Source organism: Phaenicophaeus curvirostris (assembly GCF_032191515.1).
Source record: "Phaenicophaeus curvirostris isolate KB17595 chromosome W unlocalized genomic scaffold, BPBGC_Pcur_1.0 scaffold_35, whole genome shotgun sequence".
Lineage (NCBI taxonomy): Eukaryota > Metazoa > Chordata > Aves > Cuculiformes > Cuculidae > Phaenicophaeus > Phaenicophaeus curvirostris.
This window is the reverse complement of record NW_027206664.1, coordinates 359,976-377,998: the sequence shown is the minus strand read 5'-3', so window position 1 is coordinate 377,998 and position 18,023 is coordinate 359,976. Positions and strand designations below refer to the sequence as shown.

Sequence of the window (18,023 nt, the reverse complement as noted above, 5' to 3'; positions counted from 1 at the left end):
TTCTTGTGCTCTGCACCCAGCTCCAGGCAGCCTGGCTCCTCCTGGCCACCACTGGGACTCTTGCCTGCCTCCTCCCCCGTGAGGGTCACCGAGTCCCTGTGTGTGCACCTCTTCTTTCAGGGCGGGCTGGAGGTGTCACCTTTGCCATTCACAGATGGAGAATGAGATGCTTTGTGGCTCCCAGGTGGTGTGCTGGCCCCACGGTTTGGCTTGGGGCTCTGGAGAGCTGTGGAGATCCTGGCTCCATCGGCAGCCCGGTGTTGCCAATTGCATATTGCTGCTGCTCAAACAGAACAGATCCTCACCCCTCAGCTGCCCGAGGACAGAGTCCCAGGAGAGCGCTCTTTTGACCTGCTTCTCCTCTTCTTGTTCTTTTTCTTCTTATTGTTCTATTTCTTCTTCTTCTTCTCCTCCTCCTTCTTCTTCTTCATCTTCTTCTTCTCCTTCTTCTTCTTCTTGTGCTCTGCACCCAGCTCCGGGCAGCCTGTCTCCTCCTGGCCACCACTGGGGCTCTTGCCTGCCTCCTCCCCCGTGAGGGACACCAAGTCCCCCTGTGTGCACCTCTTCTTTCTGGGCGGGCTGGAGGTGTCACCTTTGCCATTGACAGATGGAGAATGAGGGCTGCCATCTGCCTCATGGTGGCGCTTTTTCAGGGGGGAGCTGAGCACCTGAAGGGTTGATAATCTGATTACAATTTTCAGAGGAGGCTTTTCTGTATTCGGCAGGCTGAGCGCAGATGAAGATGGGCTGAAAGACAGGAAAAGGTGCAGATATGGTGTTAAAGCCAGGTCCTGAGTGGGAACCCCTCTTCCTCACCATCCCGAGATGCATGAGCACAGCACCGCACATCTGCCATCTCAGCCACAAAATCTGAATTAGAACCTGCTCTAGGGCAGCAGCTGCAAGCACACACGATGACCTGCCCCACGCCCAGAGCACACGCTGTCCCACGGGGGGCTAGGAAGGAGCGAGTGTTGCTGCAGCACGTGCTGATGGCAAAGGTTACAAAGGAAAACCCAGAGCAAGACCTAAACCAGGCTGGTGCCTCCTGATCCCAGGGGACACCGGTACATGGTGAGGGCCTGCAAAGCTGCCTCCCACCCTGTGCTAACAAATACAGCACCCTGCTTCTGGGATCCAGAGCGAGCCCTGCCAGCCCCAGAGAACAGGAGAGGCGGCTGCCGAGATCACTCCTCGAGCCAGCTGCCGTGCCAGGCAGTTGCTTCATGGAGTATCTGAAGATTGCTACTGGCCCTGCTGCCTGGGAGCAACTGGCATTGCTTACCTCAACTTGCCAGAAGGCTGGGCAGTGGAGTCAGCGTGGGTGGTGTCCGTGGGCTGGATCTGCTCGGGAAGCTGTGGGTGAGGTTCTGTGTAGTGGTCACCTCTGCTCGCCGCCTGTGGAGTTCTGCCCTGTAGTTATGGACAGGAATAAAAATCTGGTGGTCTAAAAAAAAGAGGATTCCATGACCCAAGGGGAGAAAATCGAAAAGGGGACCCCAGAGAAAGGGGACAGACAGACTGGGTGAGGGAAGCAGGGGGTGGCAGAAGAATCAGAGGGTGCCAACTGAAGACCGGGCAGAAAGTCAGACTCACCTTTTTTGCAGAGAGTGCCAGCTTCTTTGCTAGTGGTGGTGATGTGGAGCTGCTCCCCTCCACAGCGCCACCGGTCAACAGGGACCTCTTCAATCTAGCCAGCCTGGAGCCTTCTGGAGCAGGTGGCTTGACTCCAGGCACAGCAGGGAGGTGCTGTCTGGGCTCCTGCAGCACCTTGGAGGAGGTGGGAAGCTTTGGTCCTGTGCTGACTCTTCTACGGGGCACAGAGACCCCAATCTCCTCCAGCCCAGACAGCTTCTTTGCTGCCTGCGTCTCTGGTTTCTAGACAAAGGGAGAGACAGAAGTTCAGTGAGGAAAGAATTCCAGGGGCCCGGGTCACCCAGGAACCCTTGGCTCAGCAGGATCCCCCCTGCAAACAGTCCTCCCTTGCACTCACCTTCCTCCAAAGCTGCAGCCCCTGCCCTGGATAAGTGGACAGAGGGGCAGCGGCTCCCAAGAAGGGACCTTCAGGACTCACCTGGCCCATCACTGGTTTGCAGGGCAGGATGGACACAGCCTCATCAACGGGTCCCTCAAAGCTCGTGCTGGTGCTGGGTGTTCTGGTGAAGGCAGAGAAGCGCATGTGTTAATTGCGAGGGGAGCGCCTGCAACACTCTCGTCAGAGATGAAAAAAAGAAACAGAAGCGAAGCTCCAAGGAGGGGAGATGCTCTTAAGCTACAGCTTTTGATCCACAAAAGGCTGGTCCTCTCCCTGCCTCCCTGCTCTGAGCCAGCTCCGTCCCACACCCTGGCTCGTGCTACCAGCCCTGTCCCAAATGCCAAGAGCAGTGGGCAGAGGGGCTGGGAGACACAGCCTGCTCTCACCTCAGGTAGAAGAGCAGGTAGGCCTGCTGTTTCAGGACCACCTTGACGTTGGTGAGGCGGACTATGGAATCGTTCATTTTATACCACTGCCCATCGCTGGCCTGCAGAAGAAGAGAGAACAGGGTTGGGCTGCATCCGAGGACCTTCCTGGCCTAAAGAGCAGCGGGAACAGCGCCCAGTGGCAGAGCTCCGCTCCACAATACCCACAGGCAGCCCAGGGGCCCAGAAGACCCCCATGACCTGCAGCGGAGCAGAGGCTGAACACCCCATCCAGTGCTCCGTATCTGCTGAACGCCCTCCTTCCTGCGCACTACAGGGACCCATGAGGACCCAGCAGCACCCAGCCCTGAGCACGTGCCAAGAGAACACACTGAGCTCACCTTCACTTAGCAGTAGTAGTGCCCTGAGTGGCTGCTGAACCCAGAGTGCACCAGCACAGCGTAGAGCTCATACTTTATAGGGTCCCCTTCGTTCTCTGACATGTAAGGTCGGATGTCCAAGAACTCAGGGTACGTCACATCCTGTGGAGAGATGATGTCTCAGAAGCCCGTACAGCAGAGTGCTTTCTTGCTGGAGCAAGAGCTCAGCTGTTCTCCGAGCCTCATGTCTTGAGAGAGGAGGACTCGCTCTCCCCAGGCAGAGGTCACAGTGAGCAAGACGCCAGGACGAGCTGAACTCCCACTGCACGGCTGGAGAAGGGCTACAGCACGGCTCACACCGTGCACCTCCCACCCTGCTCTGGGCAGCAGGGCCTCGGGCCAGGGTACAACCCTAGCTCTGGAGTGCCAGGTGCTCACCTTTGTGATTTTGCCTCCAGTGAAGATGGAAAAGCGCTTCAGCGAGAGTGTGAGAACATTGGAGGCTCGGTGGATGCTTAAGCATTTGATCGCTGGCACTTTGGTCTTGCACCTGCACAGGAAGAGCTCGAGCTATTCAAGGTCTTCCACCACAGATGGAACTGTGATTGCCAGGTGATTGCCAGGTGATTGCCAGCCCTGGCCAAGTGGCTCCATTGCAGCCTTCCATGGCCACGAACCTCCCAGGTTCAGCCATGGAGCAGGTAGAGATCCCTCCCTGCTTCCCCCCGTCACACCCGCGGGCCCCTTCCTGCCACAGGCCCACACACTCACTTGTTACACAGGTACGCGTTCTCCTCGCACAGCATCTCTGGCCTCACAAACAAGTTCAGCGCCTGCTGGATGCTTTCAACTTCCTGCAAGGACAGAGGAGAGGTCAGGGCACAAGTGGCTTGTTCACGCGACAGCCTGGCTCCCTTCTGGCCCCAAGGGACAACACACAGTATGAGGCAGCACAACAACAGAATCTGCTTCCCTGTCGCCTGCACTGGGACTTGACAGCAGGTTAGGGAACCTTGAGGCAGTAACCGTGCAGTTGCATGAACAGCCCCTCCGAGTGCCGAGCTCCTCCCCATCCTGACCCTGCCACAGTACCTCAATCTCCACCGCCAGGTCCAGGAAGGGTTCGTAGGTGTCGGAGGCCAAACTGCACGCTTTGCACTTCACTGCAAAAGAAAAAGCCATGAGCACACCCTGTCACAACGCCAGCACCCACCACCATCCCAGCACAGCGCAGGCAGTGCAGGATTCCCCCTCGCTGCCTTTGGGCACAAGATTCACGACCTGGCAAGGAGGAAGGCTGGCAATTCCATGTGTGTAGGGACAGCAAGAGTTGCCAGATAGCTGGCAACACGGGCTCCTTTGCTGGTGGCAATGAGCTGGGGACCCACAGCCAACAGCTTTTTCCATCTCCACAGCAGGCATCGTGGCCCGCAGGGATTGCAGGATGGACCAGCTGCAGCTCCAGATAATTTACACATAGTAATTTTCCCAAAAGATTTTTCCTGCAAGGCTCTCAGGGAAGCAGCAGCCCCGAGAGCGACAGACCCTGGCAGCCAGCACTCACCACGGGACCGCAGGTAACCACCAAAGATCTGGTGAACCAGCGTTGTGGTCTCGGTCTGGTGATCCAACCTAGAGACAGCAGCACAGGATCTCACACCGCCCCTCCGCAACAGCAACCCCACGGGCCACCGCTGTGTACTCAGGACACCTCCCCTGTGTGCTCTGGAGCAGGGCAGTCACAGCCTCCCTCACTCTGCTCCCCGGTGGCAGAGCTCACGAGGTGGCACCAGGCTGCTCCAAGCAGCAGAAACCCCTGCCTGGAGCTCTGGGCTGGGCACTGCAGGCAAAGGCAACACAGCTTCCCGGGACAGAGGGCCCCGGGAAGGCCTCTCACCCGCAGCCACAGAGACGAGGCTCAGCTTGGAAGCACACTTGCATTCCTCGGCTACTAGGACAGGATCCAAACCCACCGCACCCTTTGGATTTGGGGAGAGGAGCACAGCTATCCTGGGGCAGAGAGAGTAGCCCACAGCCGTGTCACCGTGGTGCAGAGCTAGGCCCCGGCATCACAGCACCTCCCTCCAAGCCACCCTGGGGGACACGTTTTCTCCACAGTCCCCTCCCACAGGCACACGGGACCCGTGAGGGGACAGCAGAGAAGAGCGGCAAGGGCTGTCAGAGGCCCCACGTACTGGGTACAGCCGTTCAGGCAGGCCCTCTGCATGGCATCGACGACGAAACGCAGGAACTCATGCGCATCCTCCTGGCGGCCAAAGCGGATGTGCTGGGCAATCTCTGCAGGAGAGGGAGGAATCAGTCCCAGCACACGCTGCGACACAAGCAGCCCTTCCCTCCCTCCGGGCAGAGAATCTGGGGCTTGAGCCCCCTCAACCCAAACCAGATGTCAGACTTGGACTGGCCACGGGGGAAGCCCCACACAACCTCTGGCAGGCTCCAAGAGTCAGCTCCGAAGAGCAGTCTGCCAAGATCTGTCCCGATCTCAAAGGTTCGGCTCCTGCATCGGTCGCTGTTGCCCCGCATGGCTATGAAAGGGGAGCACGGCTATCCTTACTCTTGATGTCTCTGATGAAGGACATGGGCTGTATTATGCTGCCGCTGCCACCGAAAACCTGGATTACGTGGTTCTCCATAGCGCACAGCATGCAGAACTCGCCTCGCTGGCCTGGAGCGGGAGAGAAGACGTTGGGGACAAAGCCAGAAGATATGGAGGAGTCGACGGGACAGGAGATCTCTGGTCCAGTACAGCTCAGCCACGCTCGGTTTTTCCAAGGAGCTTTGTGGTGCGGTGCCTCTCTGGGGCATCCTGGGTACGCAGGGAGCAGCACATGCCGCCCCCAGCTGACCCAGCCCAAGTCACAGCATCAGCTGCTGCGACATCCCAGGTGGGACAGCATCCACGTGGACGGAAAACAGATCACAGGGCAAATCCCACCAGAGCCCTAAGGACAGGGCTTGAGCCCCGCAGGCTCCCCTTGGTCACAGCTCAGAGCAGCGTCCACCAGGACTCCCTTGCAAAGTCCCCCAGAAGCAGCAGCGCCTGCCCATGCGCCGTCTTCTGCCCTGGCTTCACACAGTCCGCACGGGCAGAGACTGCTCAGCCCCCACGAAGCCAGCAGACCCCATTGGACCAGTCTTAGTCCTGGTTATGCCCAGTAGAGTCAGAGCCTTCCCAGACACAAGGATGCTGAGCTTGGCAACGCTGCTGTTGCTGGGAAAAGCCAGATGGACACAGGTATGACCTCTTGATGGAGAAACAAGGCAGGAGGGAGCAGACAAGGTGCATCCTGACACCCGCACACCCTTGCCAGAGCCAGGCCTCCCCACTCACAGGTTCGGCTGTGCTCTCCGGAGAGCAGGTAGTTGGCGAGCAGAGGCGTGTAGGTAAGGCACTGCACGGTGGAATTGAGGAAGCAGGTGTTCCCTAGGTTTTGCAGCCCGGCGCCGATCCGGTGGATCTGCTGCCACTTCAGGGACAGGCGCTCCACGGGGAAAAGAACCTTCTGGGGCACGGGGATCCCATCCCCTTGCATCCCTGGGACATGGCTGCTTCCTGCAGGGAGAGAAGGGTGGTGAGCATTGGTCGAGGTGTGGGGTGCAGACAGGACTCCCCTCACCCTCTCTACATACCTCGCTCGGCAGGCACTGCCTGCTCACGGCTGTCACCAGCCTCCTGGAAGGGGTCGAGCGGCTCGTCCTTGTCCTGGAGAGGGTTCAGCTGCTCAGAGGCGTGGTACTCGGCGGGCTCAGGCTCCATCTCCTTCTGCTGGGGCTCCTGGAACTGGGTGGCAGGCATCTGGTGCAGCTCTTTTCCGTCATCACCGTCGTCCTGCTTGTCCCTGATGGCCACGGTGCTGCCTGGCGGCTGCGATGAACAAAAGGCTCGATGGAGTGGGTGGGGAGGGCACGAGCGTGTTCCAGGGCCCCGCACTGCATCCCATTGCCACGGCAACGGCCCCAAGCCCTTGCCCCCCTGCGGCCTCCGGAGGCCCCAACCGGTCCCCTCCCTAAGCACCGACCCCCTCCCGCCCCCTCCCACCGCTGCCGTCGTTGAGCTGCTCTTGGCCGGCCCATCTCGCCCCGCTACGCTCACCAATCTGCGTCGCTGCCACTCTGTGCACGTGTCGCCGCCCTGCACGGGAGCCCCACGGCACCGGGTGTGCCCCTGGGCCCCGTGCTCCTCCTCCCAGGGCGGAACGGAGGGAGAAACGAGAGCAGAGCCTCCTCGCTCCTCCTGTAGGGGTGGAACAGGGGCGGGACGAGGGGTGAGAGGAGCCGGCATCGCGCTCCAGCCCTCGGGTACAGCCAGGGCAGAGGCTCCTCGATCTGCCTCCCGGGGCAGAACCGGAACAGAGCCCTGGTGGCTTCGCGCTCCCCGTCCAAGGGGGGAACACGGGGCTGAAAGAGGGAGGGACAAGGGACGGACGAGGGGTGAATGAGGGAGTAATGAGGGGTTAATGAGGAAGGGGTGAGGGAGGGGTGAGGGAGGAACAAGGGCAGAGCCTCCTCGCTCCTCCTCTCGGGAGGGATACAGAGAGAAGTCTCCCTGCTCGTCTTTCTGGGATGGAGACAGAGGGCAGGGCCCCCGCCCCTCCTCGCTCCTCCTCTGGGACGGAGCGAAGGCGGGAGCTGCGGGACCTCTGCACTGCTCCTTTCCGAGTGGAATGAAGGTTAAACACTCTTTTGCGTTCGCTGCGCAAAACCACAAAGAGAGCGAGAGCAGGAGCTCAGCCGTCCGGCTGCTCCACCTGCCAAGGCGGAGTGAGAGCCGGGACAGCGTCCCCGTTGCCAGGACAGTGGGGGGCGGGGCCGCGCCTGCCCATTGGCTGAGAGGGCAGAGGGGGCGGGTCTGGGTGATGAGGCCGCTGTTCCCATTGGCTGGGAGGGTGGAGGGGGCGGGTCCAGGTGCCAAGTCCGCTGTTCCCATTGGCTGGGAGGGTGGAGCAGTTGGGTCTGGGTGTTGAGGCTGCTGTTCCCATTGGCTGGGAGGGCAGAGGGGGGCGGGTCTGGGTGATGAGGCCACTGTTCCCATTGGCTGGGAGGGCAGAGGGGCGTGGCCGCGGGTCCATTGAGGCAGTTGGGGGTTCGAGTCCCCGTGGTGGCTCCTGGCACGTGGGATCCGTTAAGCCTCAGCGGGGGGGACCCAGTGCTGTGAATCCCCACGGTGGCCGTGGCAGCCCAGTCCCCTTCAGCCCCGTGGCAGTGGGGAGCTGGTCCCAATAAAGCCCCGTGGTCGGCTGGCCAGTCCCTATGAAGCCCCATGGTGGGGGCACTGGGACCCAGTTAGGCCTCGCGGTGGCCCTGGCAGCCTGGTCCCTGTTAAGGCCCATGGCAGAGGGGGGCCTCATCCCCACTAAGCCCCACAGCGGGGGGTGTCAGTCCCCACTAAGCCCCGTGGTGGCCCGGGTAGCCCAGTCCCCGGTAAACCCCCCGGCTGCCACTGCTCTCTCCGCTTGTTCTCTCCCCTCCGTCCCTGCCCCACGTTTACACCCGCACCAGGTCTCCCTCCTGCAGGGAACCCCTGGGACTCCAGCATGGATGAGGAGATGGAAGGCTTGGTGCTGGGTCCAGCCCTGTTCAATGTCTTCATCAATGATCTGGATGAAGGCATCGAGTGCACCCTGAGCAAGTTTGCGGACGACACTAAGCTGGGTGGAAGTGTCGATCTGCTGGAGGGTCGGGAGGCTCTGCAAAGGGATCTGAACAGGCTGGACTGCTGGGCAGAGTCCAATGGCATGAGGTTTAACAAGGCCAAATGCCGGGTCCTGCACTTGGGGCACAACAACCCTATGCAGTGCTACAGACTAGGAGAAGTTTGTCTAGAAAGCTGCCTGGAGGAGAGGGACCTGGGTGTGTTGGTTGACAACCGACTGAATATGAGCCAGCAGTGTGCCCAGGTGGCCAAGAAGGCCAATGGCATCTTGGCTTGTATCAGAAACGGCGTGACCAGCAGGTCCAGGGAGGTTATCCTCCCTCTGTACTCGGCACTGGTGAGACCGCTCCTCGAATCCTGGGGTCAGTTCTGGGCCCCTCACCACAAGAAGGATGTTGAGGCTCTGGAACGAGTCCAGAGAAGAGCAACAAAGCTGGTGAAGGGGCTGGAGAACAGGCCTTATGAGGAGCGGCTGAGAGAGCTGGAGGTGTTTAGCCTGGAGAAGAGGAGGCTGAGGGGTGACCTCATTGCTCTCTACAACTACCTGAAAGGAGGTTGTGGAGAGGAGGGAGCTGGGCTCTTCTCCCAAGTGACAGGGGACAGGACAAGAGGGAATGGCCTCAAGCTCTGCCAGGGGAGGTTTAGGCTGGACCTTAGGAAAAAATTCTTCACAGAAAGGGTGATTGGGCACTGGAACAGGCTGCCCAGGGAGGTGGTTGAGTCACCTTCCCTGGAGGTGTTTAAGGCACGGGTGGACGAGGTGCTGAGGGATATGGTTTAGTGTTTGATCGGAACGGTTGGACTCGATGATCCGGTGGGTCTCTTCCAACCTGGTTATTCTGTGATTCTGTGATTCTGAGATTACAGCAGGGGGACCACACAGCCAGAAAACACGGGGCAAAACAAGGGGAAATATTAAACTGAGAGACAGGCAGAGGCAGGAGCAGTGGCACACGTGATAGAACCACACAGAAAGCGAATGAGAGGTGGATCTGGGACTAATTAGAGTTTCAGGAGGGGGTTCCTTTTCTTTCTTTTACATTTTTCTCTTTAATAAAATTTCGCAGACTCGTCCGGTATGACATTAAGATTTAGATTAATTCCTTTGTTGTCATCACCTACTGAAAAAACAGATTTTTGGCAAAAGAAAGGAAAACCCCAATAGATCGGTTATTTGAAAATAATCTTAAAAATGGGAGTCTACTCATTTTATCTGAGTAACAATATGGAACTGTTGAGGTTTTTTTCTGAAGGAAGAGCTCTATTAAAGGGTCTGATCTCAGCACTTAATTCTGTGCATGTTATTTACCGGTGCTTTAGCTTTTCTTACTCCACTACACTGCTGTTGTTGCCATGGGAGTAGGGACAAGTGCAGAGTGTGTCATCCTCCTTTCCTGCTAAAATTTGCCTCTGTAACTGAAGTTGAAGTGTCTTATCCTCAATCACGTTTTTTATGTGACCCAAAAAGGCCAATACAAAAAATCCTTGATGGATCAAGATGGGTGACAGGGCTTTAAGCCAGGCTTGGGGGGCTCGGATCAGGCAGGTCCAGGCGAGCCGAGGGGCTCAGGCCAGGCAGGTGTCAGTGAGCAGAGGGGTACGTGAGGGCAGAGAGAGGTGCCAAGCTGGGCCCTCAGCCCGTGGCTCTCTGAGGTGCTGGGGCACGCTTGGTGTCTGGTGCAGGTGAGCCAGGGGTTTCTGAGGTGATGGGAGCCAACGGGGAACACCTGGAAGCATTAAGGGGTGAGGTTGTGTTGGGCGCGCCGCCGCTGGACCGCGGCTCTGCGGCTGCGCTGGTTTGTGGTGCAGGGCTGGGGCTGGGGCCGTGGGGGCACAGGCTGTGCTGGTCTGTGCTGGGGGGTGGACAGCTGGGTACTACTGACCAGTTCTTACTGGTGCACACTGGTCATTACGTCGTAACTTTACTTCTTTCTCTGCCTTAAACGTTTCATCTGAAGGCTGGCTGTTGGTGCACCTGTTTTGTGGCACTGGCAGTGAATAGCGGAGGGGGTGCAGCAGCAGGCGCTCCATGGAGATGGACCTTGGGGTGTTGCCTGAGGGCCTCATCTGTGGCACTGGGTGCGATGGGATGGGAGGGGAGGTGCAGGATGGACGAGCTCATGGTCCAGAGCTGGGTGCTGTGGGGGGAGGAGATGCAGCGGCAGGCACTGCCCCCACCTCACACCCACCCGACCGCCCTGGCCGGACCCTCCCAAAGGAGCTTCTGCACACGCACAGCAAGAGCCCTGCCGTGAGCTGATGGGGCGTGGAGTGGCCTTGTAATAGAACTCGCAAGGAGCCCTGTGGTACGAGGGTGCCCATCACTTCCAAGGCACCGGCCTGGACAATGTGGCCTGGAAGAAGCTGCTGCTGCAGTGCCCACATGTTCCCCAGGAACTGCTGTTGCCATCGATGTGGTGATTCTTCCTTTTGCCCTTCTCTCTCTCCACTCTCTTTCTCTCTCTCCCATTACCTTACTGTTCCTTGACTGGTATTGGTGCATTTTAGATGAAATCCGAGTGACCTTGGCTGTGTTCAGGGATCAGATTGTGATCTGAACAGATTGAAATCTGTGTCTGTATTTGGGAAGTTGCACCCCCATATCTCAGTATTTTGGTCTGTTTATTTTGGTCAAAGCCTGAATAAATGTTTTTCTTTTTGATTTTTGCCCTGAGAGTGACCCTTTTGGCCTCTGGATAGCCACACAGATAAAGGAACCTCCATCTTTCAAGTCTGCAGGCTGAAAGAAGCCTGGATGTGAGTGTGTAGCTTGTGGATTTGGGACACAACAACCCTATACACCCCCCTGCGGTACCACCCCGCCTGCCGCTGGGTGCACCAAGAGGGACGGAACGCAGGGCTGGTGTCCTATCAAGATGCAGAGAGGCAAGACAGGAGGGGTGACCTGTGAGTGGATGATAAATGCTTGGTACTTTCTGTCTTCAGATGTGAAACTTACCTGGTATTCCGGAGCAGTCCGTGAGCTGGTTTATGGGCTGACCAGCCAAATCCATGGAGGGAGGGTATCTATGCCCTCTAGAAGCTCTGTACTTCCTTGAACCCTTCACCCATTCCCATCCTCCTGCCCCAGCTGACTCCAGCTGCAGCCCTTCGGCCAGAGCGTGTAGGGAACAAAGCCCATTGCTACCTCCTGGTTGCTGCAGGCCACCTGCACCCTTGGGGTGCCTTCCATGGCACCTGGCAGGCGATGGAAAGAAACGTCTGACCTGGCATGGAAACACTAGGGAAGGAGAGTGGCAAAGAAATGGTCAACGCTACTGCTCCTCGACATCCCCTTCTGGTAAGCTAACCCCAAGTCCCGCAGAGCCCCCAACCCCAGGGCCTCGGCTGTGATGCAGAGCGGCCACGGGGAGGATGGGGCTGTGCCACAACAGCTCTTGTTGGGGTTATTTCTCTCCAGCCTTCTCTGGCCTCAATGTTTTTGACAAGAAATTAACTCCTGCATTGAGACAAAGGTGTTGAGCAGATCTGTGATGAAATCATATTTTAAAGCTCTTGTTGTCTCAAGGCCTCGTAAGGTTTCACATTAGTGTTCCTTGGTGCATGTGTACGTGCGTGCACAAATTGATGTTAAGTCACTGTGCTCTGGTTAAAGCCCTGGTGAAGCCTGGATTGGGCAGAATTCATTCGTAATACAAACGCAGAGGGCTCTGTATGTTCTTATATCCCAGAGAGTGCCAAGTTTATTGATTCTTCAATTACAATAACTCCTGCTGCCTTTGTATTGTTGTGTTGAAGACACCCCTTGCTTAGAGGACATGTTGGAGTTAGGTGATGCGCTGAGGTGAGAAGTGTTACAGAGATAGTGTGTTCCCTCGGATTCTTAGGAAAGTTAACCTCCACCTTCTCTTCTCCTCTAGAGTGGGCAGAGGACGGGCTACAATGCAGAGCAGAACAGAGCAACACAAACAGCCAGCTAGAGCCAGAGAGCTCTGGTTAATAAGGACAAGGTTCTACCTCTTGGAAAAAAAATGAGAACGCGCGTCATCAAAGTCCTTCTGTTTGGGGCTGGGGAACAGGATGGAATTGTTTCTTTGGAAAGAATTTCTATGTGGGTGAGAGGGTTCTCAACTGATTCCCGATCCTGGTTTCATGAAGAAGAAAGGGCTGTAAGACCTGAAGGAAGGGCTCTCTTTGGAGGTGGAGGTGTGACTGAAATAAGCTTGAGTGTCTTGTGCTTCTTACTCCGTCCTCAGTGTCTGTCATCTCCTTTAATTTTGGCATCGGGCAGTCATAAGCTGGGAAAGAGGCAGCTAGAGAATTTCTCCAATTAGCTTCATCACTAAGATATCCCATAGCATTGAGCTTGAGATGGAAGTGCAGCTTTTCAGAGGCTGCTGTACCTGGATGAAGTGCAATACGCCTCCCTCCTCAAGAAGAGCCTCCGTTCCAAAAACTCAGTGGATCGTCTTCCCTTTGACAGTCTCAGGGTGGCAAGAAAAGCTAGAGGAGCTCTGCGTGGTGCCGTGGTGGGCTTAGGCCAGTCTGGCATAGCTTAGAACTCGTTGGGGTGGCATGAGTGGTGGTGAGGGGATGGGGGATGATTCATTTAAAGCACAGCTACTTGGAGTGTTTTGCCATAACAACTTCTTCCCTTTACTTTGTCAGCAGAGAGAATCTGACAGAAGTATTCGTGAAGAGAGAGCCCCTGTGGGATCCCGACCCCTCTCCAGGGAGAGGGAGAAGCAGTGTGATGGTGCCCTCCATGCCAACAGTGTTCAGGTACACGGCTTTCTAGTGACTTGTCTTTGCTAATCACAGTCGACTGAGCTGACAGCCCAGTTCGGAGTGTTTTCCACTTCGACTTCACACGTAATGACATCTTATTTTGTGAACATTGGAGCAAGACAACAATATTAGGAAGAAATGTACTTCACTAGCTGAACGTGAGCAAATGAGGAGTTTCTGAAAGCAGCCGTTGCTGTGGCAGGCGGGCTCCAGCTGCCTTGAAAGTAAAGCTGTGCTGGGCTCAGCCGGAGAGGGCTGCGTAGAGCTGTACAAGTACTTTTAAGAAAGAAACATTCCACGAGTACAAGGAGGAGGGTTTTGCAGCAGTACTGAGAAAGCATCCTCTGGTAAGAGCCAGCGTATTGCCAGCAATCAGCCAGAGTTTTTAAGAAGGCAGGTTGATGAGATGCTTGGGGACATGATTTATTAGTGGACAGATATGGTTGGAGCTGATGATCTCAAAGGTCTTATGAAACCTAATGATTCTATGTTTCTGTTCTGTGATCACTGGGGAAAGGAGGATATCTTGTGCCTAATCCTATGTCTCTGATGCTAGGGATGTGAAAAGAAGCCCGTTCTTTTTGAAATAAGTGCTCTTAGGAGAGCTGATCTTGGGTTGAGCATGGCTGTGTCCGGGACCCTTGGCCTCTTCTGCCCAAATACAGGGAAGCTGGAGGAACCCTGTGTAAACCAGCATTGCCTACATTAAAGTTCTAAATTGGTCACTGCGTGCTCTATGAGTTTTACTTTTTCAACATTTAAAACAAAGAAAGAATAAGGCAGACCATTCAGGATGTGTTGTGAACACACTGTTAGCCCGGTTCTGGCACGGGGGACGCTGCGCTGTGCAATGTAGGCTCCAATTTAGCAGCCCACTTCAGTGTATTGGTATTCAATTGACTTTGATGAACTCGCTCACTGGGGGAGTTCTCTGGATCACTATTGCGTGTGGATGTTCAGCAGGAAAATATTCTCACTGTCAGTGTGTCTGCCACTTCAAAAAAAAAGAGTCCTTCCTTTCCTGAAGAAGGACACTTGGATTGAGAGTCGGCTGTCTCACACTCAGCACTGGTGAGACTGCACCTCAAATCCTGGGTTAAGATTTGGGCTTCTCACTACACGAAAGACATGGAGGTCCTGGAGCCCATCTAGAGAAGAGCAACAAAGCTGGTGAAGGGTCTGGAGAACAAGTCTTATGAGGAGCGGCAGAGGGAAATGGGGTGGTTTGTCCTGGAGAAGAGGAGGCTGAGGGGAGACCTCATCACTTTCTAAAACTGCCTGAAAGGAGGTTGTGGTGAGGTGTGTGTGTGTCTCTTCTCCCAAGTGACAGCTGAGAGGACAAGATGAAATGGGCTCAAGTTGCACCAGGGGAGGTATAGATTGGATATCAGGAAAAAAATCTTCACAGAGAGGGTTCTCAGGCACTGGCAGAAGCTTCCCAGGCAGATGGTTGAGCCCCCATCTGTGGATGTCTTAAAAAGATGGGCAGATGAAGTGCTTAGGGGTATGGTTTAGTAGTGGACAGGTATGGTTGGACTTGGTGACCTCAAAAGTGTTTTCCAGCCTCATAATCTATGATTCTGTTGGTAGGACCAGCCTCACCCAAGGTGGACGCTGGAGGAGTTCTGTGTGTGACGGGGTCGGGCCCATGCCCTGTAGCATCCCAAGGCTGCTTCCAGGAGTCTCCTGGAGCCTCCAGCCTCCTGTGGAGGGAGCTGCAGTCCCAGGTAGCAGCCTGAACCTCGTCCAAGGAAGCCACCAGAGGGGTTTTGTAAAGAGGTGGCAGGTCCATGCCCGGCAGCCCCTTCTCCACACCCCAGAACACCTTCCAGAAATTTTCTCTCCCGTGGAGAGGGGAAAGTTCCTGGCTGGCAACCCCAGGCTCCTCCAAGGCAGCTGCCCAAGGAGCCTCTTCCCCATTGTCAGGTCTGTGCCCCACAGCTCCTGTCACCTCCTGCCAGGGGGGTTCCTTGTGGGGCTGCGTGTGGCAGTGACACTTTGCTTCTGCCACTGCGCCATGGATTGGGGCTGTAGAGCATTGAGAGCTGGTGGACATGGAGCTCCATCCAACAACAGCTCCTGCTGTGCCAGGTTGGGCAGCATCCACATCCTCCTGTTCTATCCAGAGCTGTGGGGAGTCCTCATGGCCCTGAGCATGGTCTGCAGTTACTCTTTCGATCCTCAGAAAGTGGAAAACCCACCCTAAAAGTCCTCACCAAGGGACAAACAGGGCTGATGCCGTGTGGGATCAGCTCTGATGGGTGGTGTTGGACCGCAGGGCTGATTCTGGTCCCTGGCCACCTCCTGGACGCCCTGGGGCTGCTCCTGCCCTGACCCCAGTACTGCTTCCTTCGGAGACGGAAGCTCAGGGGAAGGACCTGGCATCTCCTCCCGAGAGCTCCCCCGACCACGCTGCTAATGCCCTTGGACAAGCAGGAGCAGGCAAGGCTGGGCCCAAAGCACCATCTCTGGACAAGTTGTCTCAGGGGGACATCAGGAAGCGACTCCAGCTTCCAGGAGAATCCTCACCACACTCAAACCACCCTGGGGGTGCTGAGAGGGATGGTCCTGATGATCCTTTTGCTGCTGCTGTGCTCTGACCTGAAGCCACGCGCAGGGTCTGGGTGGGAACTAAGACTTTTATTTAACTGTGTTTTCTGTGTTTCTGTCTGGTGCCACCAGGGCTCACCTGAAGGGCCCAGGGGAGCCCCAGGGCCTCAACTCTGCTCCAGAAATAGACAGAACAGTAACAAAACTTTGAAAAGACCAGGAACAAAACCTCACTGAGAAAGAAACAGCCCCTATTTGTGCAGAGAAACTCTGGGCAGAGGGTGGCCAAATGCCTGTTTGTGGGGGTTTCTGAATAGGAGGAGCAAGCACAGCTGCGTGCTGATGCTGGGCTGAGGCAGCAATACTGATGTGGGCATCTTTTCCCCACCTCCCTACACTTCACCTCCCATTCATATCACCAGGTGTGCAGGAAAAAGACCCTGAGCTCAGGAGGTTGGGGGTGGGGGGGTGGGACGGGGGGCTATGCCAGGGGTTGGTACTTGGGGAGGGGAATATTTTAACACTGGACATTTAGCACTGAGCACAATCATCCTAAAAGCCCAAATACTCAGTGAAAATCACAAATACTCGTGAAAATCAAGTTTTACTCAAGGACTCAGGGTTGGGGAGGCCCTGGCCCAGGTTGCCCAGGGATGTCGGGGCTGTCCCATCCCTGGAGGGGTCCAAGGCCAGGTTGGATGGGGCTTGAGCATCTTGATCCAGTGGGATGTGTCCCTGCCCATGGCCAGGAGGTGGAACTGGATGGGCTTTGAAGCCCCTTCCAACCCAAATCATTCTATGATTCTATGACTTTTAGCATAAACCACAGTTGCCATAAAAGCACGAACTGGAAAGCACTCTGTGAAATCAAGTTTTACTCAAGTTATTACAGCAGAAGAGAAGGCTCTGGGGAGCCCTCAAAGCAGCTTCTAGTAATTAAAGGGGCTCCAAGAAAGCTGGGAAGGGGCTCTTGATTGAGGAGTGCGGGGATAGAACAAAGGGGAATGATTTTCAGCTGAATGAGGGGAGATTGAGATGAGATCTCCAGAAGAAATGTTTTGCTGTGAGGGTGGGGAGGCCCTGGCCCAGGCTGCCCAGAGCAGTGGTGGCTGCCCAATCCCTGCAGGTGCTCAAGGCCAGGTTGGATGCAACCTGATGCAGTGGGAGGTGTTCCTGCCCATGGCCAGGAGGTGGAACTGGACAGGCTTTTAGGTCCCTTCCAGCCCAAACCACTTCATGATTCCATGATGCCATGCACTATGTCCGAAGCAATACATCCCTTAATTAAATTTAACAAAACAAAACCAAAACCCACCAAAAATTCACACTATGCTTGATCAGATGCTATACAAAATACACTTTATTTTTAACACAGTCCATCACAAACCACCCAATGGGAACCTTTCCCACATCCACATGGCCTGGAAAGCAACTCGGGGTTCACTGGAGGCCACAGAGGTTTGTGCAGAGGGACTGCAGCAGCTCTGAGACACTGAGTGTGTCCAGAGCAGCGACACGGCCAGCTGGGTGCTGGCTGATGCTGGCTTTTTGGCTCCCGGGGAGCACTCAGCCGCGTTGTCTCCTGAGGTGACCTCTGCAGGGTTGATTACCGAGGTGGGCTCTGCAGGGCTGGCTCCCAAGAAGCACTGGGTGCAGGAGTGTGATGGGAAGTGGTGTTGGAGGGTGCTAACACCCTGCCCGTGTGCGTGGTTGGACCTCTCAGGCTGGTTTCTGCCAGCCAAGGGCTGGTTGCTGGTGGTCCAACTTCACAGCCTGTAGTGCCGCTGCAGGGAGCGGCTGCAGGGCCTTCCCATCGCCGTCCACCTGCACGCGTGAGTGGACAAGCTATGCATGAACTTCTCGTGGTTGGCATCTTCTTGCACCGAGTGCAGCAGGAGCTCAAACGGCTGCTGGCAGACAGGGCAGGTCCTGCTCCTCCTGGCCCAGCACTGGATGCACGTAAAGCAGAAGCTGTGCAGGCAGTTGGCCATGTAAGTGGTGTTTGTGATATCCTGCAGGCAGTTGGGGCACTGGGAGTCTTCTGCTGCCTCCACCGGCCCTGCCTGGGGCTGCTGGCTCCTGCCGCCGTCCCTATCAGCAGAGCTTCTCTTTTCAGGACAGCTTGTATGCTTCTTTCTGCGGGAGTAGATCCACCAGCACCCAATAACTCCCACCGCTGCAGGCACAGCACAGACTATAGCATCGCAGAAGGATAATGGCGTTTTGAAGAGCCTCAGCTGATGCCCAGAAAGAGAAAGGCAACCCAGTGT

General features: G+C 56.2%; 1 protein-coding gene across 1 annotated transcript; it reads right to left on the bottom strand.

Annotated features, from left to right (window-relative positions):
* Positions 1 to 389: 389 nt before the first annotated feature.
* Positions 390 to 11,468, bottom strand: LOC138733810 (ubiquitin carboxyl-terminal hydrolase 36-like). The gene is given in 17 exon segments (XM_069881297.1): positions 390 to 747; positions 1,286 to 1,413; positions 1,597 to 1,878; positions 2,075 to 2,156; positions 2,422 to 2,522; positions 2,802 to 2,942; positions 3,219 to 3,330; positions 3,552 to 3,634; positions 3,873 to 3,943; positions 4,345 to 4,412; positions 4,976 to 5,078; positions 5,356 to 5,466; positions 6,133 to 6,354; positions 6,432 to 6,666; positions 6,841 to 7,035; positions 10,348 to 10,442; positions 11,414 to 11,468. Coding segments are annotated over 17 exon segments (2,442 nt in total).
* Positions 11,469 to 18,023: the final 6,555 nt, after the last annotated feature.